The following is a 27,734-nucleotide window of genomic DNA, read 5'->3' on the forward strand; positions in this document are numbered from 1 at the left end:
AAATTTCAGATAATTTACCAAATCATAAAGGTATGCTGTTTGTGGCAAGTTGCTGGACTCTTTTGGCAAAGGAATCCTTGCCACAGAGAGCTTAGGTCACACACAGAATTAACAAAACATGGGCTATTTTAAAAGGCTAGGATAGCCTGAAATAATTTGGCTATGGACTTATAACATTCAAACTGTCTAAAATTACTGAATTCAACTGCTGAAGTTCTAATTAGACAGGTGAGGTTTTCTATGGGGACTTTAGATCACGATTGTCTTTTTGGCCACATATCACATTTTGTGTATATGGCAAATATCATCTCGTGTCCCCTGGCACTAGGAAGACTAATCCCTAGGCTCTGAAGATGGAGAGGAATAAGCGGAAGACAGGCTTCAGGAGAGCAAAGGTTATCAAATGCATGAAAGAAGAAATTTCTGGATCAAATTAAATCTATTAACCATCATGATCTGGGTTTGATATTTTTGCTCTTTTGTCTTCTTTATGTGACATAACCTTTACATGTGACTGATGTATAATAGGAATATTGTATTGAAAGTTAAAATAATCAAGAACACAGTGTAGCCGAAAGCAGGAAAGTAATAGATGCGGGGAAACAGGTTTTTTATTTTGAATAATTAACCCACATCTTCAGCTAGCTCTAACTGGAGCTGAAGTTACTTTAAAATTGTCAGATATCTGAGTGTGTTGAAGGGCTTTTTATAGCATTTAATTATCTTCACATTTTAAAAATCAATATAAACATAATAATCCAATTCATTGGACCACTTAATATTTTTTTTCTTTTCCTTAGCAGAAAAAGTTCATTTGTTTTAGAGTAAGAGTATGGTAGCTAGGAGAAAATACTCCACACTGGAGTTGTTGGGATTAGGAAAGACTGTCAAACAAGCAATTAAAGAGCTCCTCACCATGTGGCTCATGGGGATATGGGACATGGAAGTAAATAATGTCAGTTTAAGTCCTTCATAAGCATCGTAACTGAGTTATATAACCACCCATCTGTCCTTGAGACATAGGCTATTTAACCTAGGCCAATACAGAAGGGAGCAGTCCCTAATGGAATGTTTTGTGCAAGGCATTAAAGATATGTGGTCATCACCAATGGAGACTCCCATGATTAGCAGGGACTGGAGGACCATAGAAGAGGGACTGGCATTACTGAGAGAACTAGGTATAAGAAAGGCAATATATCATGCCAAGTTCTTTGGGCCAGATAGAGCTGTGTTCAACAGAGATATAAAGGAAAGCTTAATTCAAGCTTAATGGGACCTTGAAAATGATATGGAGCTTTACTGGTTTTGCTAAGTCCCTTAATGGGACAGGATCTTTGTAAAGTGAGGGAGGCTTTGGCAGATCTAAGTGACTCAAACCAGCATATAAACTATGTCTATAGAATAACAGAAAAATCTACAAGAGACCAGACAGAAGAAATGGTCCGTTTGGGTTATTCGAAGACAAATGTGCCAAGATTTATGTTGAGCCCAAGTTCCTAAAGCAAAAATTAATGGAAAACAAAATTCAGTACTAAGGAGTTTCTGGAAGGCTTTAAAACCTGAAGAACTGTTCACAAAAGGCATACAGAGGATAAAAACTGTCCCAAGGTGGTTAAGGATCCCCAGTGATTAAATAAGGTGCGATTTCTCTCCTGAGAAAGTCTATGCTGGGGTGGAGACAGTTTTTCCCACTAGGGCTCCCCCAGCAGTCAGGTATGGTAAATGTAGAAGCAGCAGATATGGCTACAGCTAGAAGATAGGGCCAAGGCCTGCCTGACTCAGGGAACCAACAGATGCAGCAGGGACAAGAGAGACCCTCTGCTTCCTTAGCCCAGTGCAGGGTCAGGTAACTTGAGCCAGCACCTGTAAATGTATCAAGGATAAAAAGATACAAAGAGGCTCCATGTAAAAAATCCCCAGAATGTGGCATGACTCCAAAGGGATAACTAAAGATAGTAAAGAACTAAGCAAGTTAATGCCTCTTACCATGCTCTGATACCAACAGAGATTTATGGAGAAAACAATACAAATGGATAAAACCTTTCCATAGACTTTCACTATGATTGATTTAATATATGATGTTAACCTTTGAGTGTTTTACAGATGTGAAACCCATTTAAAAGATATCAAGTACACCTGAAGAAACAAAGGTCAGCTATAGCTGTAAGATGCTTGGGAGCTTTATGGTTGGGTAAGACACAAGTTAACACCCACGAGAATGGCTGGGAAAATCCCACAACACCTAATACTACATGAAAATAAAAGCAGAGAGTCCCAAACTGTACAACTGTTAAGAAAAAACTACAGTACCAGGGATGGGTTGCCCCCCCTATGAGCTGTTGGTCAGAGAGATCCTAGGGGTCCTCAAATTAACCAAGGCTATTACCACTAATGTCAGTTGTACACAAGAAAAGGTCAGTAAGGCCATGTTGCTGAAGACTCTGTATGATGTGAGCATGGGAGAAGGAGAGACAGATCCGAGACTAAGCTGAAAACTCCACGCCACTGGATGGATGGCTTTCACAGTGCCAGAAGGCACTATGCAGATGCTTGGGGATAAAGGATCCCCTATGATTACATTCAACATTGGACCCTGCATGCTGCACACTATTGGCAGGCTAAGCAATGCCTGCTGGTGCAATAATGGCTCGACTAGCATATGTACAACTGACAAATTTCTGATTGGATAAGTCCCACTCCTAGGGGTGGAACACACATCTGGTGCTGTAGACTAGGCCAATCGCCCGTGTCAGGGAAGGCTATAGGCTCCAATGGAGAAGCTGCTGCAAGTATAAATATGGTACACCCACCAGGATATCTTCTAGGCATTTATATTTACATCCATGTTTGTTTAGATGTGTCTACTTCCTTCCATTTGTCTTTATAGTAGGGGAGACACCACTGAGATGGATCAGGGGCCATGTCTTGAAGATGAATGATGTGGCAGCCCAAGAGGTCCATACCTCACCATGATACAAGAGAGACTGTCCTGTATCTGTCACCCCCTCCAAGGCTCAAGGACCCTTGCAGAAGATTGGCAGAAAGATTGTGAGAGCCAGAGGAAGGGGTGGAGTGTTGGGTAGGCATCCTCTGAAAGCCAGTACTGAATGGGGGTGGGTCTAAAGACTGATGCTGAGAGATGCTGAAAAACGTGGAGCACACTGGGAAAAAAGGGGTGGAGTCATCGCCATTTTGGAAACGAAGCTGCAAATCGTGGGCAAGGCAGCACCCAAAAAGCTAGTAGAGACCACAGGTGGGACACACTGATGGAGCATGCATTTCAAATGCAGGAAAGGAAAAAAAAAAACCTATGAAAATTCATGCCTTTGTAAGTCACCCTTTCCTGGATGTCATAAACTATGCAAAACCCAAATAGAAAGTATTCTGTTGGTTTTGTCAGACCTGGGTCCTCAGCGAGTGCGGGTGCTTGGATCTCCCAAGTAGGGGAAGGGGAAAATGTATTGCAACACACACACACACACACACACACATTGTGGTTCTTCAAGGACCTCACTGTGCAAACACTCTAACCAATTCAGAATTTTATCTATTATCTTTATTTTTGTGTATGAGTGTTTTGCCAACTCTATGTAATGCACCACATGGAGGCCAGGAAAGGGCACTGGATCCACTGGAACTCAGTTATGAACAATTGTTAGCCACTATGTAGATTCTGGGAATGGAGCCCAGGTTCTTTGCAAGAGCAGCATGTGCTCTTAACCACTGAGCCATCTCTCCAACCCCTCATGTAGCTTTCTTCTTTTTAAAAAATAGGGCACTCAGTGCTTTTTTATGAAGAGGTGATGAATGTTTTACAAAAGGGATAGGTCATAGATTTAAAACTAATGAGAATGTCTTATGCTAAGAAAGCAAAAATCTCTAGTTAATTCTGAAAATTTATTAGTCAGATTTACTTAGCCACCAATCTAGAAGATTGATGATCATAAGCACAGTGAAAGTTTTGTGTAATAGGCCAAATTTTGTAAGTAGATTTAAAAATTTGTCCACTGAAATACATTTTATGATTATTACATAATCTAGTAAGAATGCCCCGGGTAGGAATAATTCTTTCAAATAGCATTCTCCCCACTGCTAAAGCAGTGGCTACCTGGTGAGCACAGACTTTATCAATTGGGAAAACATACAAACATAGCATTTGGAAAAATCAAATCAAGTTTTAAATCTTTTATTTTGTAAGAAGATAAAAGATTAAGTCAGTTTTCTGTGTTACTAAGGGTAATTTACAATCTAAAAATCTTTCTCATTTAAAAGTATTTCCTTTTTCTTTAACTTTCCTTTACCAAAAATACCTTTTATACCTAGAAGTTCTATACTTCTTTGCCCATTTGATATTTTTCCTGTTTTATTTATAATATCTTGAAAACAGCTTTTAGCGAAAGTTTTTTTAAATTATTATTTTCATTTTGGAGACAAGCTCTCTCTGTATATCTCTGGCTGGCCTGAATCTCACTTTGAAAACCAGCCTGGTCTGGAACTCACAGAGTGCTGGAATTAAAGGAATACATGGCCATGTCTGGCAAAGTTACATTTTAAATGAAAACACAGGAAAATTTACCTGAAACAGAAAACATGTACACTGTACCTCAAATGTCTAACAGTCATAAATACAGACGGGACAAGCTTGAGGTCAGCACCACCTGCACTGTGATGACTGAGCATGAGGAAGGATCTGTCCTCTTGAGGTAAATGTTTAGATGCAGAGAAAGGAGGTGGGGGAGACCTGAAGAACCAAGGACAGCTATGCATATCAGTCTAAGAACAGTATGTATTACCACAAATTAATCAAGCCATTTTTAGATGCTTATAAATTCTTCAAAGTCCACCCATAGGCCACTCCAGATGCTAAATTACCTTTAATATTTGTTGTTTTTTTCCCCATTTTCCTGGCTCCTGCAGTTACATCAGGATATATACTCACATCTAGGGATTTGGAGTTAAGATCTAAAAATGAGAGACAGCATACATCACTTGTTTTTCTGAGTCTGCAGGATCCAGAAAAATGGAAATGAACCATGAGGGTGAAGGGGAAGAAGGAACTTGAGAGAGGGGTAGTAGGAGAAAGGTGTTATCACAGGGGAAACGGGAAAAATAGGGGTACTTTAACTGGGGGGGGGAGAAGGAAGGGTTATACAGGGAGAGAGAGAAGAGAGCTAAATAATGTTTAGAGGATATAAAAACCAAAGGGAAAAGTATTCCTTTCAAAAGCCTGCCGAAAAATACACATACAAAATATATGTGTGCATACGTGTAGCTGAAGGCTACATGACGAAAAACACAGTGTCAGGCATGAGAAACCCTCCTTCGAGTTGTTGGTCAAGGTAGTCCCAAGATACTCCCAAAATAATACAGGCTATTGCCACAGCGTTTGATTGTATCCCAGACTTGACAGTAAGACCCTATTGCTGAAGACAGGATGATCCACAACTGTCTAATTGAACATAACGTCCTTTCAGTGGGAGAGAACTCATGTGTGGCACTGTAAACATAGCCAAATACACATGGCTGGAGAAGTCATAGATCCTAGAGAAAACCGATTTTTGTCACACTCCTAGACCAACGTCATTTCTTACTTTATTCTAAATATGTGTCATTATAGTTACAGACTAGTGTATCTTTCACTGCTCACGAAAAAACCCTTCTTGAAACAGCTGGACGCTATTGAAGAGTTCTACAACTGGTCAAACATGGAGAATAAGTATCTGTGAGAATCCCAACCGTAAGTGTGTGTGACGCATCTAAAATGTGGCATCAATACCTAGGCTCAGGGAACAGAGCAGAACAGGAGGCAGAAGGAATATTAATGCATCCCTTAATTCTCATCAGCAAAGCTTCCTCACGCAACAGATGGTGATTAACCCAGAAAACCATAACTGGTCAAAGTTCAGAGAATAAGAGACTACAGAGTATGCATCCCTGGGTGGGACACCCATACCAAACCTCTGCCATCCAGGGCTCAGGGAGCCTTGCGAAAGGGGGGGTGGGCAGAAGATTGTAAAAGCCAGAGGCTGTAGAAGACCACAAGCAAACAGAGTTTTCCAGACAACAGGGAAGTTGCTCATATGAACTTGCAGCGATCGTGACAGGATACACAAGATTCAAGAAGGTTCAATTTGTCAAAAACCCAGCACAGACGCAAGCAAATGGGTACGAAGCCCCAACCTTAGCTGAGAAGCTATTGACAACCAATGGCTACCAGGAAAGTGAGAGTTGGTTCTCTTTAAAGGAGTGATGATAGGTTGATCAGGTTCCAGTGGATGGACTCACACCAAGGGACATTTGGGGACAGAAACTTGGCTCGATAGGCCTTAACATACATGACAGACTACAAGAAAACCGGTGGGGATATGGGGAGGTACAGATAGGGGAAGGGGTCTAAATGTGATCAAGATGTATGAAATTCATAAAAGATGTAAGAGAAGAAAATTTCTATTACTTTTTGCAAGGGGAGGCAAGTGCATGCATGTGGAGGTCATGACAATTTGCTGGAGTTGGTTCTCTCCAGCAATCGTGTGGGTTCTAGAGAACAAACTCAGGTCACCAGGCGCAAGTGCCTTTACCTGTTGAGACAACTCACCAGCCCATATTTGTGTTTCTTAGATGAAAGTATATGCAATAAACGTTTTATTAAAGTTTAAATCAATTTTATTTTAGAGCAGGTTTAGATTTATAGAAAAATCAAAGATATCACAAGAGTGTTCCATATACCTCATAACCAGTTTCCCTTATTAATGTTTTGTCATTTAAATTAGTTTGCATAGAAAGCAATGGGTTTCACTGGAGTGTTTTTATAATGTGTGGGTTATCTGTTGATGGGCATCTAGACAGGTTCCATATCTTGATAATATGAATAGCACTGCAATAAACGTGGATGTACAAGTCCTTCTGTGTTGTGTTGACTTAGATTTCTTTGGGTATATACATACAGGGGCAGATTATTATTAACATCTTACATTTGGTTGGTATATTTATTATTATAGTTAATGAATCAATAATGACACATCACTATGCATCAAAATTCAAGGTTTTTCAAATTTTAGTAGTTTTCATTTAATGGTCATTTTCTGTTCAGGACCCCACATTATGCTTTGTTCCTATGTTTTCTTAGGCTCATCTTTGCTGTGAGAGCTGCCCTGACCTTTTTTGTTTTCAGTGTCTTTGAAAGTTTTGAAAACTACTTGTCATGGATCTTGGGAAAAATGTCCTTCAATTTGGGTTTGTCTGATGTTTTTCCTCACAACTAGATTGGAGTTAGGGGCTTTGAGAAGGAAGACCATAGAGGTTAAGTGCTAATTATATCATGTATTGTGTCACATCACAGCAAGGGTTCATAGCTATCAATGAGACCTGTCATTGTGGATACTGTCCATGATTGCCTATGGAGGTAGGGCTCATTGGTTTTCTCCACTGTGAAGTTATTCTCTCTCTCTCTCTCTCTCTCTCTCTCTCTCTTCCATTCTATACTGGTGATAGTGTGTGTGTGTGTGTGTGTGTGTGTGTGTATGTGTGTGTGTATGACATGGTATCCTCATGTCTATCCTCAGAGGATAGACAGAGCATCAGATCTCCTGGAACTAGAATTATAAATGGTTGTGAGGTGCTTTACATGAGTTCTGGGAAATGAACTTGGGTCCTCTGGAAGAGTAATAAATCCTCTTAGCCACTGAACCATCTTTCTAGCCCCTCAATTTGAATCCTTTTAAACTTTTTCTTCCACTCATTATCTCCATATTGACTTTATTTTATTTACTATTTTTATTTTACGTACATGAGTATATTGCCTGCATGTATGTAGTGCACCCGTGTTGTGCAATGTGCACAGAGGTCAGAAGAGGGTGTCGAATTCCCCTGGAATTGGAGTTACAGATGGTTGTTAACCACCATGTGGGTGCTGGGAATCGAACCCAGGTTCTCTGCAAGAGCAGCCGGTGCTCTTAACCACTGGGCCATCTCTCCAGCCCCTGTCTCCATATTGTTAATAATGTGTTTATATGGTGTAATTTGATTAAACAATTTGAGACATTATCTACCTTGTAAAAGTGAATAGGTTTTGAAGTTCATTGTCCCCTACCTGATTTCTTTTCTGTCTTCCCAGTGTAGTCACACTACAATTTTCTGTTAAGCCAGTAGCCAGATTCTATGTCATTATGATAGTATATTGTCATCAATTTTGATTGTCAGTTTGCTTAGTTCAGGAATTATTTATGGGATTAGTAAACCATATAGGTATGTCTTTGAGGGCATTTCTTGAGAGAATCAAGCAAGGAGTATGGGAAGTGTCCTGAAAGTGAGTGACATCACACAGGCTGCGGGCCAGATGGAATAAAAGGGGAGAAAAGAGAGAGCCCTCTAGCGTAGACTCTCTCTCTGTGTCTCTTTCTCTTTATGTCTCTCTCTCTCTTTCTGTCTTTCTTTCCCCCCCTCCCTCTTTCTGCCTATCATGATGTGAGCTGCTGTGTTCTGCCACACTGTGTCTATCATGATAAACTGGAACCTCTGAACTGAGAGGCAAAATAAATAATTTATTCCTTTTGAGTCTTCTCTCGGCAGCGTTTGTCACAACCTTGGTACATTAACTGGCACCACGTAACCATCTTTCACATTTAACAAATTTCTTGTACATTTTTTAAATCTTTCCTGATAATAATTGTCCTATTTCTCTTTTATTGATTTCTTAAGTGTCCATGAAAGGTAATCCCTAAAATTCTAACATATCAATGGCCTACTGAATATATTTTCAAAATACCTCAATGCATGATGTAATCAGTTGCACATTCCACTACTGACTGTAACCTTAATCCTCTGCCCTCTGCTGGAGCCGGCTTGGTTATTGTAACTAATCCCCCAGATTCTTCCATAACAACCTCCACGCCACATTTCCTGTGAGTCATACCCTTTAACTGCTCCCTCTGCTTGAATATGGGGTGATCATACACCTTGGTTTTTAGCCAACAGAGTACTATAGAAGTGATACTCAAGGCTAAATCATCAAAAAACTGCAGATTGTTCCTGAGCTTGATGGAACGCTCAGTTTTGATGAAGAAAAGTACTATGTACAAAATCCATTTATTTGAGATTAATGTACTCTAAGGAAGTCCAAGGTGCCATGTGGAAAGGTCATGTAAAGTCTTTGTAATCATTCTCTCAATCAGACATGTAAGTAAAAGTGTCATGTTGGTGACCAGTCATCTGAATGGAAGGTTATCTTAGACAAACCTTTAACCTTCAAGGTATTCTTGAGATAACTCCAGGTCCAGCCACTGCACTTGAATAAGCTCTGCCCAGTTGTGTTCATGCCTTCTGCATTCTGAGACCAAATACCTGACAGAAACAATTTGAGGGAGAAAAGATCTGTTTTGGCTTCTACCTTTAGAAGGCCCAGTCTGTGGTTGCTTGGCTCCCTGCACTTAATGTGAAACATCATGGCTGAAGGAATATGTAGCTGTTCTGTACTTCTTGGTGGATGGGAAGCAGAAAGAGAAGAGGGTATGAGACTCAGCATAAGCTTCAGAGTCATGTCACCAGTGACCTTCTTCCTCTAATTTGTCCCAGAGGTTCCAAGACCCCCAAAATAGTACCACCAGCTGAAGACCAAGTATATTAAACATGAACCTGAGGATAGCATTTAATACTCAAATCACAACATCAGCTGAGTAAAGTCATATCTGGGAGTCATGTCAAATTGTCTAATCTGTAAGTTTTAGGGTGGTATGTGATTCAGTGATAAAGAACTGAGGCAGTTTCATTTGTCTTTCTGAAATGTTCCTTTCTATAAATCAGATATTCTGTTTTCTAGATCCTATGACTTTATCTCCTTGTTCATTTGCTTGCTTTGTAACATTTTTCTCTTTCACAGTTCTCTAAGAAATGGAATTAAATTTTGATTTATCTGTATTCACGCAGATCTTTATAATAGTCTTTTTTATATTTTGTTATTTTTATTTTATGTGTATGAGTGTATTGCCTGCATGGTATGCTAGTGCACCTGTGTCATGCAATGCCTGTGGGAGTCAGAAGAGGGCGTCAGAGTCCCTGGAACTGGAGTTACACATAGTTGTTAGCTACCATATGGGTGCTGGGAATTGAACTCGGGTCCTCTGTAAGAGCAGTCAGTGCTTTAAAGTTTCCCTGGTTGTCTTTATCTCTTGCTCAAGCTAGTCTTTCTTCAAGTGTTTGGTGAGCCTTGGTCATCTACTCATATCTAAAAGTGACACAACTAAGGCAAATTACAAATTCTCTGTCCATAGCTGGGGTCATGTACTCCTGACCTTACCGAAGGAGTATTGGGTGGTGCTCTCATTTGCTTTCTGTTGCTGAGATAAACATCATGACCAGACCCAACTTAGGGAGGAAACGGTGTATTTCAGCTAATAGTTCCGCCCTTCATCAAGGGAAGTCAAAGCAGGAACTCAAGGCAGGAATCTTGTTGCAGAAACTGAAGTGGAGACATGGAGGAATGCTACTTAGCTGGTATTTGTAGAACCTCAAATGTCAATACCTGTAAACATTTTATAAATTCTGTTCCTTTAGAGTAACGCTCACTCTCCCATGTTCTTGAAGGACAGAGCAGGAAAAGCATCCTGCTGTCTGTGGGCATTCATGGGAAGATTTTCTCTGACTCTGCTTGTTTTCTTTTTTTTAATTTATTTTTTATTATTTTTGTTTTTTGTGTATGAGTGTATTGCCTGCACGTATGTAAGTGCACTAATGTTGTGCAGTGCCTGTGGAGGTCAGAGGAAGGCATCTGATCCCCTGGAACTGGAGTTATGCACAGTTGTTAGGTGCTATGTGGGTGCTGGGAATTGAACCTGGGTTATCTGCAAGAGCAGTCAATGGTCTTAACTGCTGAGCCATCTCTCCAGCCTCGACTCTCCTACTTCATCTCTGTCTCCTATCTGACAGTTTCTCTGAGTGTAGATCCTTTCTTGATATTTATATGTTTACAACATGAGCACAGTTAATTGCATCTCAGCTAACTGGTTATAATCAAATGAGGATTTTTATGAAAAAATATTAACACATTTGTGCATCCTCAAATTTTCTTTCCATGCTGGGCAGGTTAGCCTTGGTCTTAAGCATGCCTTTCCCTAAGGGTCAAGATCAGAAGATGTGATGATTAAGAACGTAGGTTTTGCAATCAGCAAGTTCTGAGGTTGAGTCCTATTTTGGCAACTTTTATACTGTGCATAGTGAGTAATTTATTTAACCCTTTGAGCTTCATTTTTTCCTTGTCTATTAAATGGGAAAATTCATATCTATTTCTAGAGTTTTGAGACTTAAACAATATAATATATAACTTAGCAGAGTGCCAGGTCAATGAAGATTGGCCTGATTCTTCCTCTGCCTCATTCAGTAACATTGGTTGTATCATTGTGTCTGTAGAATTCCAAAGGACTATGAAATCCTCTGGTTCAGGCCCTGTCATCTGGTTCACAGCTTGAGCATATTAAAAAATATGGTTAAATTTTAGTGTGTATGTGTGTGTGCGTGTGCATGCATGTGCGCGCGCAAGTACACCATGGCATGTGTGTGGAAGTCAGAGGACAGCTTTTCTTTTTTGGAAAAAACATTTTATTATTTTATTTTATGTGCATGAATGTATTGGCTGCATGTGTGTAAATGCACTCATGTCATGCAATGCCTTCAGAGGTCAGAAGAGGGCATCAGATTCCTCTGGAACTGGAGTTATGGATGGTTATTAGCCACCATGTGGATGCTGGGAATCCAACCCCGGTCCTCTGCAAGAGCAGTCAGTGCTCTTAACTACTGACCCAACTCTCTAACCCCCAAAGGACAACTTTTCAAGAACAGGTTCTCTCTTTCCGCTATGTGGTCCCGGGGGGATTGAACTCAAGTATTTGGACTTGATGGTAAGTGCGTTTACCCATGGAGCCATCTCCCTGCCCCACAACCTATCTTTTGCGCTTTTCTCTATCAGGCTTCATTATCAAGTGGTGGTGTTGATCTTTGGTCTGTTTGCTGCTGAGTGTCTCTTGTAATCACCACAGTAAAGCTTCTTTCTTCTACAGAGGCTCTTCTTCCCTTTCCCAAAGAAGTCTAATAGTTTGGGGTACTAAGGGTGATTGATTATACCCTGCTTTTCTTTTACCATTGAGAGGGCAGGGATTCAGGGTGAGTGGGAACCCAATGGAGCCAAATTCCAGCCTAACTTTACTTTGACCACCATGAGGAAGACTTCATTGCATTTATCACGACAGGATGAATGTGACTTGTGCACATGTTACGCACGTGCACACACACACGCGCACACACACACACACACACACAAGCATGTACACACAGATGGATGTTCATCACACATAGGAAGTACCTATGGGCAAGAAGCGCGTGGACACCAACACTATCACTCAACACATTTATACACCCACCCTGGTTATCAGGAGAAAAGTGCTCAGCACATTTTCTTATACATCCCACATTGAAGGAAGTCATTCAGGATGAGGGAAAGGGAAGATTATGAGGCAGAAAAAGAAGCGAAACTACAGGGTCCAGCCCTGTCAGCAGTAAGTACAGTATAAGGCATGGGTTTTGAACAGACACACAGACGCCTGTCAAAATGTCCAAGGGTCCTGTCCTGCTCTGGCTAGTGATGGAGCTTGGGTGCCTTTATCTGAGTAAGTATTTTGAAGCCCTCCATGTAGAGCCCTTTGCAGGGCAGATTGTAGTGTAATAGGCTCCGTTAAATTCCTCCTCATCTTTCCAGAGTTCCATTTGTTCATAGGGTTTTTTTCTTGCCTTGTTATATGATTTTCTTTTTTTTCTAGAAACAGATTTGAGGATTCCTAGTGAGGTAATTGATGCTTAGATTGCAAATAGCAATTTAATCAAACACATTGAAATAAGATGGCTGAGTTCAGATGAATGAGCATAAGCTATTTCATCTGCAGGTGTTATACAGCAGGACGTAGGATGGTCTGTTCTGCCAAGGGCCCTGGTTCTAATTTTAATTATTCGTTTTGTTTTCAGAAGAATTTGTTTGCTTTTTATTTCATTTTGCTTTGCTAGGGATGGTGCTTCAAAGGGAGCTCTCTCGCTTCCCACCTCTCTGTCTCTGTCTCTGTCTCTCCTCCTGTTTGGCTTTTTTTTTTTTTTTTTTTTTTGAGACATGTGAGACAGTGTCTCATTCCCTAGCCTTAGCTTCTTAGCACTTAATAATCCTCCTGCTTCAGCCTCCTGAGTGGCAGGATTATAGGTGTGTGTCTCTGTGCTTAGTTAAGGTGAGATATCTTTTCTGCATACTGTTTTCAGGGTTTGGCAGGTACAAATGCACGGACAGTTTGGATGGACACTCTGAGGTGCACAGCCCCTGCTCTGCCTGGGGCTGCAACCCTCTGGGTCACTAACGCTGACTTTACAAATGTGTCTTACATCATTCTGTCTCTTTCTTTCACTCCTGCATTGAGGAGGTGAACTCAGATCTCTAGTAAAGGTAAGCTTCTCTGGTAACCCACAGCATCTAGTCTGTCTTAGGGGTTTCTGCTGAGTTCACCCATAGTAACTACTCGCTCATGGTGCTCCACTTTCCCAGATACTCTGCAGCTACTAGAGAATAGGCTAGTTCTGTTTTTCCTCTTGTAACCAGGCACCTGATGCCGTGGGTACATAGAAGATACTCAAGAAGCAATCTGTGGAATGAAAATAGTCTTTCTTCTTTTCATACCTTCTTTGGGGGATTTGTGTGAGTGCTTTACTTATTCATTCATTCATCCATTCATTCATTCATTTGTTTGAGTCAATATCTATGTAACCCAGATTGGGCTTCAGCTTGGGTTTCTTCTACCTCAGCCTCCTGAGTGCTGGGATTACAGATGTGTGCCAAGATACATGGCCCAAGCACTCTTTTTGTTATGTAATAAAACTGCAGTCTAGCTCTTTGGGAACTTGAGGTTTAGAGAGCTTTGTTATGTTTAAATTTGCTGGAATCTGTGTCCATATGTCCTATCTGTGATAGGACAGAGATAGAATGGGCTTCTCAAACCTTACTTAAAAGAGTCAGAACCTGGAGAACTGATCGTTTCTTGTTTGCTTACTTGACTGTTTTTGTTTTGACACACAGTCTTGCTGTGTAGCTCAGGCTGCCTTGAGTTTTCAATCCTCCAGTCTCTGCCTACTGAGTATTGGAATTACAGGTGCGTACCACTATGCCTGGTTCCTTCTTTATGTTTTTTAATGTGCCTGTATTTAAATGGTCAACCTCGAGGAGAATGATGGCTCAGAATCTGCAAAGATCAAAAGCAGCTCTGCTCTGAGGAGATGCCCAGTGATAACCTCACTCTGGTTGTTAAAACTGGGACTTGGAATTCGGAAAGGACTTTGTGTAAAAGTCACCCACTGGAGTGCTGAACCAGGCTGGCACCAGCACCGAGCTTGTGCCCATTCTGGGTAATTCCAGAGGAGAAACTTATTTTATCCCAATGATTCCTTTTCTCTACGATACTTTTATAGCTGGAGGAAACGTTCTTGTCCTAGTTCTAAATTCCAATATGTTTGGCTCCTTCTGATGCTTCGGTAATTCCATGGGGCATGTGAAGCTAATTGCATGATGCTTGTGCTTTATGAACCTCAGAACACTTTTTGCAGCACATATTATCCTCTGTGTCTTACGATGGTGAAAGTGTGGCTTTTCTCCAAGAATCCAAAAGCACAAACTAGCAGAATGTCGTTCACAATGTCAGCCTAATGGGGCTTTTCCTGCCACAGTAAGCTGCTTCCTCTTTTATAGTAATTTTTAACAAGATGAGTAATATGAAAACTTTGGGGGTAAAACCTGAAATGTTATAAAGTTAAAAATCTCTTCTCATCTGTATGTCCAGTTCGGTCCATTCCTCTCATCATAGAGGGGCTGGTTGGTACCTGAGCTTGCTGTCTATCTGTCTCAGAAGACACTCGTTATGCATCTGCTTTCATAGCCCAGAGTCCATAAGAAGATGCCATCTGTTCTATATATTCACTTCACGAAAGAAATCTTATATCGTATGTTTCATTGCAAAATCTGTTCTTCCTATTCGTTAGAGTGGACTGGGGATTTTCATGTTCAACCATGCAGGTCTGTCGAGTACTATCAAGCTACATAGAAGTCCATGAATTCCAAGCACACTATAGTTTAGACATCACCATGCACATACTATCCATTCCATTCACAGGCATATGGAGGCTGCAATAAACCTTAGCAAATGGGCTCCTTAGGCACATGCACTTTTCTAAGGCAGGTAACAGAAGCTGCAGTGCCAAGACGTAGCTAGGACACATGTGTATTGAATAGCAATAGAAACAATCGAATTGTCCTTCCCCAATTCACAGTTCCATTTTACTCCAGTTTGCTACTGAAACCTGAGTCTGCCTCTAGTGTCTGGGGTGCTCTGATTATTCACACACTGGCCAATACTTGGTATGACCAGTGTTATAAATTTTTGCCAGTCTAATTAGTAAAGTTTATTGGCTGCTTCTGTGTCCTCATGTATGAGTTATCTGTGGTCTTCTTTATCAGTTTTTTCTATTGTGTCTTTTAGAAAACTGTGTAATGGGATCCCTTCTTTATTACTACAGTGCACAGGAAAATAAAGTGTTGAATCTCCAGCAGAAATTATGCTTATATAGCTACCAAATATTCACAGGAAGTAGGTCACATTTTTGCTGTGTTGCTACCACAGTTGAAAGTAACGGCGATAGAGTTTTCATTTCTTTCCTGATTTTATGATGGACAAAATAGATTTCCAAATGCATTTATAATTGTCAAAGTATCTCTACTGTGGCCAAGTGAAGAAAGGCTTCAAGCTGGCCTAAATATGAAATGGCCTTTTATCACAAGAGCCTGCTATAATGAATACAGGAAGCATTTGGCTTTGCTTAGCATCTTACAACTCATGCCCACTTTTGAATAGCAATAGAAAATATTAAATTTCTACTTTCCAATTCACAGCCCCACTATGATGCACTCAGGAATTATATGGTTTTGCTTAGCGTCTTAGGACTCGGGCTCACTTTTTCCTAGGGTGGAACACCAGGATGTTCTTGACAGTTGAATCAGGGTGGGGCGCCGATGCTCCTGATCATGCCATATAACTTACAGTCGACCAGCTAACTCAGCAGAGTTACTGAATGGACACTCTCACAGGAAGGTAGACTGGGAAGACAAAGAGCCAAGACCCAGATCCCTGAGAGAGCAGGATATCATCCTAAGGATTTGAGAACTACAGCATGCTTTGCTTCTACTTCAATAACTTTTGACAGGAGGTCTGGAGCTTAGAACAGTTGCTTGTGCTCATAGAATCAGTGGGCTTTTACATTTGCAGTATTGAAGTATGGCAGTTGGATCGTAGGGACTGGCCTCTGCAGTTGAGATTTGGTTTATTGAATGGTACTAGAGATAAAAGTGTTTAAATCAGGGAAAAATCTTGCCATGGAGATGAGTTTAGAGTCTCAGGAAGTACCTGTCTACAACTGGGGCTATAGAAGCTTGTGGAATTGGGAGCTCAGACGTGCCAGCCAGCCCATCAACAATCATGCTGAAGGAATGCATGGACTGCTGCTCTCTGTAGCCTCTATTTGCACAAAAATGATAGAGCACATCTGAGAGACTTTCCTCAGCATAACTTAGCTTTCTTATTTCCCCCTGTAGCACCATCTGCTTCACAGGATACTGTGATAGGGGTTTTGAGTCAGTCGGTGACTTTGCCGTGTCAGTATTCATCCTGGTCTCACAACCACAACAGCATGTGCTGGGGCAAAGGCACATGTCCCAAATCCAAGTGCAACCAGGAGCTCGTCCACACGGATGGATCAAAAATGATCTCCAGAAAGTCAACAAAATACAGTCTTCAGGGGACTATCAAGGAAGGTGATGTCTCCTTGACCATCTCAAATGCCAGTGAAGATGACAGTGGGACGTACTGCTGCCGCATAGAAGTGCCTGGCTGGTTCAATGACGTGAAGAGGAATATTCACCTGAAACTGAGGCGAGGTGAGGAAATGGAGGGGCTTGTGTCTGGGGACGAGTTCCGTGATTTGTGGCTAACAGACTCAGTGTGTGCTGGTGAAGAGGGTGTGCTTACCTGAGCAGGGAGTGGGATGGTTGGATTTCAGATAATGAACCAAACATAGTACTTGCAGGGAACATGCCCCTCAGAGCCAGAACAGTTAGGGAAGCGAGATGAGTGAGCCAATAAAAGACAGAGTCAATTTGAAGATGGCAGCTGCTATATAACTAGGTGTTGACTGTCACCTTGCACAAATTTGGATCCAATGTTTCCAGATCTCCTGATTTTTATACAAACTATATTGATTTCTTGCATGTTGACTGATTCCAAAATAAGAGGAAAAAAATATTGTGTGAACTAAATCAGATATCCCTGGGTTATCTGAGCCTGAACATGAATAATTTGTGTCTCGTGGTAGAGGGAAAGGGTACGGCATTGGGTGCCAGCCCCGGCACTTTTCAGACCCTCTTTCCTTTTATTACTGTTAGACACATTGGGTCAAATTTGGGATGTGGTAGGACTCCTAAAGTTTGAGCTGCATAGAAAAGGCTGCACGGACCCTGAGGTTGGATTTTGTAAGTACCTTCAGTGCACTGACCTGGCACTCCCTAGGAGAGCTGGGCTTTTACCCTTGCATCAGCATCACCTGGAGGATGCTTGGACTCTGTGCCTAACAGATCTTCACCTTGGGAGACAGGGATGGAGAACTATGCTCTTACGCTTCTCAGATGGTTCTGACGTGCCCTAAAATCAGAAGCGATTCTTTTTGATTAGAGAGTTTCCATACACACTAATACATTTTACTCTTACAACTACTTTGTGAGAAATGAGGAATTATTCTGACTTTTATTGCAAAATAAGAAAGTGAAGCTTATTGAAATTTAATGGTTCCGACCCGAGTCATCTCTTTTCTTGCCTAGTATAAGTAGCTATTAGTTTATAGACTACTGTTGACCTCAGTACTCTCAGGGTCAGTTCGAAGTTCGGTGGGGACAGATGGTGTCTTTCTGCTTTATTAAATCCTATGGAAATTTGGCGTTTTTTGGAGAGGGCGAAAGTACGACAGTAAATTGTGGCTAATGAACCCAAATTCTGTTAATGGAGTGAGAGATGTTGACGGAAGTCAGTCTTTAATATCTGGGGGAGTCTATATTCTTACCCTTACCCAAATACTTTGGTCTCACTTTGGTTAGTTGATTGTTGTTTTGAGACAATATTTCACTATGTAGCCCAGGCTGACCTGCAACTTTTTTATTAGCCAAGGCTGACCTTGAATCTGAGTTCCTTCTACCTCAGGTTCCAAGCGCTTGCCAGTGTACTTCATGACACCTGGGCTTACTCTTATGCAACAATTCATTTACACAATGCTTCTGAACACCTACTATGTGCTAGACATAGATAGGTATTGGATTTGAAATAGAGAACAAAATAAATATCAGATTCTCCTATGGAGAAGCTTCTTCTAGTGGGAGAGACATTCAACAATAATCAAATAAATATGTATTTATAAAGTTCCATAAAAGTGGGGCCAGAGAGATGTCTCAGCAGTTAAGAGCACTGGCTGCTCTTGCAGAGGACATGGGTTTGAGCACCCACATGGTGGCTAGCAACTGTCTGTAACTCCAGTTCCAGGGGATCTAACACCCTCTCCTGATATTGCGTGGCACAGGTACACTTACACACCTGCAGACAATATGCTCATACACATAAAATAAAAATAATAAGCTGGGCGTGCTGGCATTCACCTGTAGTCCCAGCACTTGGGAGGCAGAGGCAGGTGGATCTCTGTGAGTTCGAGGCCAACCTGGTCTACATAGTGAGTTCCAGGTCAGCTGGGGGTACAGGGAGGACCTGTCTCAAAAAGACCAAAAATAAATAAATAAAAAAAATATTTTTAAAATTCTGTAAATGTGAAGAAAAGGTATTAGCACATGTAGCTGAGAAGACATCTTGCTGCTACATAGAAGTGAGCTGTTCACTGAGACATGAGAGTTGGTGTCAGCCTAGTGAAGGGGATGAGCTGTCAGACTGAGAATAAGATCCAACAGGTGAAGAAGTTCCTGCACCTGGAAGGTCATGACTGCAGTCAAAGAAGTTAAAAAGGAGCAGCTGGCTGAGAGAAGCGAGGGGGTAGCGGCATGTGGCTGGGAAGACAGAGGATGAGAGCTGGTGGCGCTTTGCAGGCCAAAGATCAGGCCTGAGTTCTTTATCTGCGAGTCAGAGGCTGCATATGAGTTTTAAGGAAGGAATAGTCATAATTAGATTTGTAGCGTTTTAGAATTTCTGCAGCCAGTGTGTGACAAATTGGTAAGGACAGAAATGCAGGCAAGAAACCCAGCTGTAATGAACATAACAATGGTCAGTGCCAGCAGACCAGGTGAGGCCAATAGATGTGGAGAGGAATGGACAGATCACAAATATGCCTGTGTTGTTTCCTTCTCCTCCATCTCTACTTGGTGAGAGACATACCTGCTGTTACAGCCCCAGGAACGACACGACGAGCAACAACCACAAGACAAACAACAACCTCTCTCCCAACCACAACCTTGGACGTGACAACCACGACAGAGATGCTTCCAACAACAGTTATGACCACTCTTGACTCCACAACTGGAATGCCACCTCAGACACAGGCCACCTCTGCCCTCACAACTGCAGCAACCACCTGCTCCCTGACAATGCCCAGGTCCTCAGAGGAAACCACAGGCCAATTAACCACCGAAACATTCATGGAGGGGTCTGTCATCACTGCAGGTGAGAATTTCCCATCCTTTCCTTCTGCTGATCAGACAGGTCTCAGTTTTCTTAAAACAGGATTCTCCTACTTAATGAATAAGTTGGTGATCTGCTTTGTGTGTGTGTGTGTGTGTGTGTGTGTGTGTGTGTGTGTATGAGTGTTAGTTTGCTATAGCTATCATAAAAAACTGGGTAGCCTCAACAATAGAAATTTGTTTCTTCACAGTTCTGAGACTAGACGTCCAAGGTTAAGGTAACAGTAGAGTTGTTTTTTTCTCTGCCATTTCTTGGGCTTGTAGACAGGCATCTCTGCCTGTCTTCACAGGTCCTAACAGTAGAGTTGTTTTTTTCTCTAACTGCCATTTCTTGGGCTTGTAGACAGGCATCTCTGCCTGTCTTCACAGGTCCTTTCCCTGTCTATCTGTCCTTCTGTGTCCTAATGTTTTAGAAAGATACCAGACATTTTGAATTAGGATCTATCCACACGACCTCACTTTACTTTCATTACTTCTTTAATAGATATATCTGAAAGCATTCAAACTTTGAAGCACTGAGGGGAACTGTAGTCAAATCACTCTTGTAGTTACCTAGGATGCATAGAGCCATAGACTTGATTCCCAGCACAAAATAAAAGTGTTAAAATAAAGTAAAATGAAGAAGGAAGAAAAGGAGGAGGAGGAAGAGGAGGAAGGGGAGGGGGAGGAAGAGGAGGAAGGGGAGGAGGAAGAGGAGGAAGGGAAGGAGGAGGAAGAGGAGGAAGAGGAGGAAGGGGAGGAGGAGGAAGAGGAGGAGAATTTTTAAAGGTCTATTCACTGTCACTACAACAGTGGATTTTGTATTTTGTTTTGTAGCCCAAAACAGTGTGTGTGCATATGTGTGTGTGTGTGTGTGTGTGAGCATGCGTATGTGCGTATGTGTATATGTGTATGTGTGGTGGGTATGTAGTTTGGCTTTGCAAACTGCTTTTTTTTGTTTTGGGTGTATGTGTGTGTGTGTGTGTGCATGTGCGTATGTATGTGCGTATGTGTATATGTGTGTGTGGTATGTGGTTTTGCTTTGCAAACTTTTTTTTTTTTTTCGGTGTGTGTGTGTGTGTGTCTGTCTGTTTTTTCCTTTGTGTTTTTGAAAAGTCGGCATTTTGGGTTCTCCACTTGATTCTAAGGACTCTTCCAGAATCTGCTTACTGAAGGTTATTCCAGATCAGACTCAAGTCATAGACCAGTTTCTCAGGGGTGAAATCTCTGTCTGGGCATTTGGGATTGATTGAATTACGGTGGTTAGTAGATTTTAATAACCCATCACCCATGCTCCTGTAAACAACTCAGGTTAACCTCACTGGATTTCTCTCTCTCTCTCTCTCTCTCTCTCTCTCTCTCACACACACACACACACACACACAACATGAAAGTATAATGATGACTAGTTGGGAGGGGGAGGGGACAGGAAAGGGTAATAAGGAGTGACTATGATAATAATGGATTATATGCATGTATGAAATGTCATGATGAAACAGTATGTATAATTGATACATTCTAATAAAAATTAAAGAAGTAAAAATTCCCTTGATGGCAAATCGGTTCTATCCGTTTCTTCCTTTCCTTCTTTCTTTATATTTTCTCCAAGTTTTTCCTGAAGCTGCATCTTGTATCCCTGGGTGACATGCTCTATTGCTTGGGGGCTTGTTAAGGCTCCCCCATGCTTCTCATTATGGAGTAAGAATATCAGAAAGTCATCATGAAGTAGCTCGATGGCTTCCCAGGCATGTTAGCTGCCTCACAAAGACCTGGGTAATTCAAACAGCTTTCCAATACTGAATTGGCCGATTCTCCTATACTTTGAGTAGTCAGTAACATTATTGAACTCTAAGTTAATCGAGTTTCATAGGTACTTAATGTTCCTTTGGGTTTTAAAGCAATTATCTTGTGTGTATTCAGATGTGCTCCTGGGTGTGTGACATGTATATACAGGTGGCTGTGTACGGATGCCAATGGTTGATGCCAGCTGTCTTCCTCAGTCACGCTGTATCTTCACTTTTGCGATGGGGTCTCTCACTGAGCCTGGAGCTCAAAGTTCCAGCTGGTCTAGCTAGCAAGCATGCCCCAGGAACCTGCCTGTCTGCCTCTTCAGCTGGGGTTACAGTGCATGCCACCATGACCAGCTTTTTACATGCAGCCTTGGGATCCAAACTCAGATCCTCTTGCTTCTATAGTAAGTACTCTACTGTCTGAGCCATCTTCCCAGTCCTTAAAATAATCATCTTAAAACAATATAAAAATGCAGCCTGTTTTCCTTGATTCTGAAAATATATTAAGTTATTGAGGAAAACTGGAAATGTCTCAATAAATACAAAGATGACTGCCAAAAGAGCACCAAACCCCACCACTCGACACAAACCCATCAACACTTGTTTTTTACTAGTGTTTTTTGTTATTCATTTTTCTTTTCCAGAACCCGAAACTCTTCTCCCATCAAGGGACTCTCAGAGCAGCACGGAGGCTGCTTCCCCGGACCCTGCCTCGCTCACATCTACAGGTGGGTGGAATTTGCCCCCTATCCTTCCTCCCACCTGGATTGCACATGTTGACATTGGGGCTGGGCCTGTGGTTCTTTCACCCCACCCCACCCCCCACCCCCCGCTTAGAGGGAAGGGGAGGGGAACGGAGGGAGGAGGGAGAACCCTCTTTAATCATTGGTGTTCTTCAGCAGGACATGGTATCTCTAGTATATCTGCTATTATTCTGTGGGCTTGACACTCAGGAGGACTTTGTTTTCTGATTTTGTTTTTCAAGGGTCCAAAGCTTGGGTTCTCCCATCAACCTCCCAGGTGAAGGAGTGGGAAACAAAGACTATTAGGATTTCTCAGCCTGGAGGTAAGGGAGCTCCATCTGCTCTTTGAGAGGTTTGGCTCTGGCCATGGGAACAATCGACATTTGCCTGTCTGTGTGTCTGGGAACCAACCACACTGGCTCCATTGTGGCTCCATCCCACATCCTCCTGTGAGCTGGGAGGAAAGTGAAACCGTCACACTGGCCTCTGCCTTCTGCTGCTTTCCAAGGCCTCTCTCTTGAGCAACCCCTTCCCCACTTCGCTCCCTTAGCAGCTTCTGACTTGAAGCCAGGAAGGGTAGCAGGAAAATCATCTACTTATTTTCCAAACCATTATTAATTTATTTAAACCATACAAACACCAAGCTAAGGTGCTTTTGTTAAGGGTACATAAAGACAACGTGAAACCATTCCCTTTGAGTGTTCGCAATTCCAGACCCCTTCCCCTGAGACATCATTATTGTTAGTTGAAGACTATTCTAGATCTTTTGTTTTATTGCCTTATGTATGTGTGTATGTTTCCCCCATTGGCAATGACTTTATAAAATTTATTCCCAGTATTTAATGTTTTAATATTGAGGGTCTTTGAATTATGCAGGGTCCTTGTATATAACTTATAAAAGCCCTATAATTTGAGCTCCCTGAATTGCTTTTGTTATCTCTTTCTGTTTTTTCCCCCACAAAGACCCCCTTATATGATTTTCAAACATACATCCAATAAATGGAGAAATAAAGTGGAGTAAAAGCCGTACATTCTTATAACCAACATATTTATCATGCAAGATACATTTCTTTTAAAAAAGTTATTCATTTATTATTATTGTGCATATGAGAGGTGGATGCATGCATCCATCCACAGTATGCATGTGGGGGTCAGAGGACAACCTTGTGGAGTCAGTTCTGTCCTTCCACCTTTACACGGGTTTTGGGGATTGAATGCAGATCACCAGGCTTGTAGGGTAAGGACTTTTACCCATCTCACTGGCCAACAAGGTACATTACTTCTTTTTTTTAGGATTGATTTTTATTCATTTTTTCTGTGTGTATGTCTATGTGTCTATTGAGTGAATACCACATATATGCTGGTTCCCAGGATGGCCAAAGAGAGTCATGGACCCCTTGGAGGATGTAGTTACAGGCCACTGTAAGATGCCCAATGTGGGTACTGGGAACTAAACTCAGGTCCTTTGAAAGAGCAGCAAGTGCCCTTAACTGCTGAGCCATTTCTCCAGCCCTATAAGATATATTCCTTAAAAGAATCCATACAAGCGTTTTCCATTGGATTGGGCAGGTCCTCATTGATAGTCACCTGTTTATGTTGTGAACAACCTCTTCTCCATGGCACTGCATCAGTTCTGTGACCTGTAGGGCAGATAGCAATTGTAACTCTATGCATCAACTCCTTCCTCCCCTGACCTCTGCAGACAGTAACCATAGCTACTGTGGGTCCTTGCTCTTTGTCTTCTTTCGCCTTGTGCATGTTTTGCTTTAAATCCATTTGTGTCACATGAAGCCTTTTGCATTTGGCTTTATTCACTGCCTGTTGTATATTATATCACTTTCTTTGTCATTTCATGTAGAGATCTGTCTTGTGGCATTAAGTTGCTATATAATATTGCATACTGTCTGTCCTCACAGTACCTGGTGCCTGTTGAGTGGCATTTAGCTGCCCCAGTGTTTGAGCATTACAGACAGCACTGCTGAGCACGTTTGTGTGTACTTCCCGAGGCGTCTTTGCAAGTGTTTCTTTAGGTGTGCTGGTATTGAAGAAGGAGAAATGCTCTCTTGAAAAATGTACACTATTAAACTTAATAGCGATTCCAAAATTATCCTTGAGAAAGGCTGAGCCAATTTATTCTCTTGTCCACAGAGTCTCTGCTTTTCCCCATATCCTCCCTCCGCTTGATATGATCATTTGTTCAATTATATTTCAGTTTCCTAAGAACAGGTCATCTTGTTCTTCTCTTGTTCTGATTAACAGAGTCTGAGTGTCTTTATTAGCCAGAAAACAAACACCCATCCTTTAACTCTGTGGAAGAAACAATGTGACATCACTTACAAAAGCTCAGAAGATAGGTTAGGAGGGGACAGATGGGACTGAGTGGAGGGGAGAAGGGCTTTGACGTAAGACCATAAATGAAGATCCGTTGCAACAGGGATATGTTGAAAAGCTTTGACTTGCACTAACTCTTACAGAAAGAAGAACAGAAATCTAAACTAGGAGCTGTCAATTTAGGAGACACTGGATGTTCAAGAGGGGATATGTTGAAAAGCTTTGACTTGCACTAACTCTTACAGAAAGAAGACAGAAATCTAAACTAGGAGCTGTCAATTTAGGAGACACTGGATGTTCAAGATTCATACCCTCTTTGTTCATGGGAAGGAGTAAAGGTGGGGCACTGTTTACCGGCAAAAGAGAAATCCAGGAGGAAAGTGGTGAAGGTTGGATAGAGTGCTCCCAAAATGACCTTTTATTCCACTTAAAACTTGAACTAGTTTACATTGAAGTGCAACGGAGTAAGAAGTCTTCTGTTGTTTTCCTGTCTATACTGTTCCTAATACTTGTTACCTCCCTCTGCTGTGGCCAAATCTCAGCAAACAGAATGCTTGCTACCTTACCTGCAGACTGCATGGCTGCAGAGGAGCATGTTTTAAGGTCAGTCTCTATGTTACATGTAATCATTATGGAAGAAACTGGGGTTCACTGAGCACATATACTGTGCTGGGTCAGCACTAAGGTATTTTCATGAGCTGCTTCCTTTAGGATCTCCTATTTTAATCTAAATTTCCTAAGGTAACACACACAGCTCTCAGAGAGCAGGTCCAGGAGGTATACCATCTTCTTAGCTGTTTCTATATTTTACTTATGTTATGATTTGGACGTGAGGTGTTTTGGGGCTGCTCCAAAGCTCATGTGTTGGGGGAGCTTACTGCCGAGCTAGTGATGTTAGTGATACTATTATGTGGTTGTGTGTGTGTGTGTGTGTGTGTGTGTGTGTGTGTGCATGTGTGTGATGTTTGCAAGTACCTGTGGAGGACAGGAGGACAAAACAGAGCATTAGATACCCTGGAGTTGGAGTGACATGTGGTTGCAAGCTACAAGACCTGAGAGTTAGGCACTGAACTCAGGTCTGGAGAAGCAGGAATTGCTCTTAACAGCTGAATCATTTCCCCATCCCCCATGATGCTATTTTGAAAGGTTCCTCGAACTTTGGGAGATGAGAGAAGCAAGTCACAAAGGCAGATCTTTGGGGATGTCTTGCCCCTGGGCCCTTTGTCTGTCTGTTTACTGTCAGTGAGAGATGAACAGCTTCTACTGCCTTGTGCTTCCACCACCAGGATGCATCTTCTGAATCACAGAGGCTGCAATCAGTGGAGCCAAAGACTGGGCTTAAACCTCTGAGGACTTAACCTTCATGAGCCATAATAAACCTGTCTTCCCTTCGGATGGTTCTTTTAGGTTCTTTGTCACACTAATGACAACAGTAATGAATTCAGCCTGGCTTTCTGTCTAAATAAAAGGCCAAGTTCTTTTTTATTTACCATCCTAGCTGCGCTTTGTTGTTGTTGTTGCAATAAAACATTCATGGCAATTACCACCTGTCAAGGACTTAACTGTGGATTAAGAGCTTTACTAGTTACATTTTCTATTTCTGTGATTAAAAATCCCTAACAAAAGCAAGTTAAGGGAAAAATTGTTTATTCTGGACTTACAGTTCTAGAGAATCATTCTATCATGACCAGGAACAGGAGACACTCTGGTCACAGAGCCTCCATACCCAGGAAGCAGGAAGTAAATAGGAAATAGCGCCAGATTGTAAAAGGTCAAGGTTTGTCCACAGTGGCTTCTGCAGCAAGGCTCCACCTCATGAAGATTCCACAACCTTCCCAAACAGTACCACCAGCTAGGGACCCAGTGTTCAGACACAGGAGTCAATGAAAAGAGAGTTCACATTCATATCCAAATAGGTGCTGTTTTAAAAGTTTTTACAACTGGTTTTTGATTTAAGTCATACAAGTTTTCTAGGTGGGCATAGATATCATCTCCATTGTACAGGTAAAGAAATAGAGATTCAGAAAGCCTATTAGAAAAAGTTTCTGAGGCCTTTAACACAATGTGCTTTCTACCCATCACCTCCATTTTCAGTGTCCTGTGAGACAGGTCCATTGTCATCTCTCCCTTCAGTTCATGAACGTTAGTCACTCGCCTCAATCAGTGTCAGACCTGAGTTTAATCCATGTCTTTTCAAAGCCAATGCCACTTTGATACCACACAATGTTGCTTCCTCCTAATACGCCCTGCAGCTTCTCAGAATAAGAAGATTCCTATATTCTCCTGAAAATGCTTTTAATCCACATCAAAGGCTTGTAAACCTCTTTCTCTACCTGACAATTACTAATCCCCTCATTTTTTCATGTAGTCTGTGGATGACAGGGCTTCTCTGTGTTGAGGGCTGCTTTAAATACTTAGCATTATTCAGGGTGGCAGTTCATCATCTCCAGCCTATAACTGTCTGGAAATGGAACTTAGAGTTATGGAGAGTCTTGCCCAGGATCCCACAGCTGGGCAGTAGGACAACTGAGAGTCACACCGCAGTGTCAGGAATCTATAAACTCTGCCCATAAACACCTTTAAAGGGAATTGTTTGTGGGTGAACTTTGGGGAACCATGAACCCCATGAAATCATTTGCATCACTGGGTATGTATGCACACTTTTCTGGGGAAATGTCCAAGACTTTCATTAGGCGTTCCAAAAATTCTTTAATGTGCCAAATAGTTAGGAACTATAATTCAATCACAAATACAAACAAGCAATAATAAAAACTCTGATGAAGGGTTGTGCATGGGTTTCTTCTCCCTCTCACATGTCTGTTGGAGGAATGCTCAAACCCCTTGTGCTTGATAGCAGGAATGTGTCAAATGGTCCCAAATGGTCCCACTGTTTATGGACTCCTAAGTCAGGGCAAACAGCCATGCAATCATGCCATTTTCTAAACAAAATCATGTCTCCTGAAATTAAGGCCTCTGCAGATCATGTATATCTCAGAGTCATTTTCTTTTTCCCCTTTGTTAATTGATTTTTTGAGATTTTCATACAATATAATTTGATGGTATTTAGATCACCTCCCCGATCCCCAATTTAATGTACTCTATCAT

General features: G+C 41.6%; 2 protein-coding genes across 6 annotated transcripts in view; one reads left to right on the top strand and one right to left on the bottom strand.

Moving 5' to 3' along the window:
• The first annotated feature begins 12,572 nt into the window (after positions 1-12,572).
• The window catches only part of LOC103744244 (T-cell immunoglobulin and mucin domain-containing protein 4), a 44,596-nt gene continuing 29,434 nt past the window's right edge, over positions 12,573-27,734 (top strand). For 4 of the 5 annotated variants that reach the window (XR_003851537.1, XM_017801316.2, XM_017801317.2 and 1 more), the window contains exons 1-5: positions 12,573-12,653; positions 16,658-16,999; positions 19,497-19,769; positions 22,200-22,283; positions 22,541-22,621. Coding sequence is in view for 4 of the 5 variants with exons in the window: in XM_017801316.2 (XP_017656805.1) it covers positions 12,596-12,653; positions 16,658-16,999; positions 19,497-19,769; positions 22,200-22,283; positions 22,541-22,621 (838 nt within the window). In the remaining variant the exon portion in view is untranslated. The remainder of the gene's footprint in view (positions 12,654-16,657; positions 17,000-19,496; positions 19,770-22,199; positions 22,284-22,540; positions 22,622-27,734) is intronic. The other variant, XM_029569807.1, reaches the window with a different exon arrangement.
• On the bottom strand, positions 23,191-23,972 carry LOC115072483 (28S ribosomal protein S18c, mitochondrial-like). Its single transcript, XM_029569808.1, has 2 exons — positions 23,830-23,972; positions 23,191-23,371 (listed from the first exon to the last, which is right to left on the bottom strand). The coding sequence occupies exons 1-2, from the start codon at positions 23,970-23,972 to the stop codon at positions 23,191-23,193; spliced, it is 324 nt and encodes a 107-aa protein (XP_029425668.1).

This window comes from Nannospalax galili, unplaced genomic scaffold (genome assembly GCF_000622305.1).
Source record: "Nannospalax galili isolate Female #2095 unplaced genomic scaffold, S.galili_v1.0 scaffold382, whole genome shotgun sequence".
NCBI classification, from domain to species: domain Eukaryota; kingdom Metazoa; phylum Chordata; class Mammalia; order Rodentia; family Spalacidae; genus Nannospalax; species Nannospalax galili.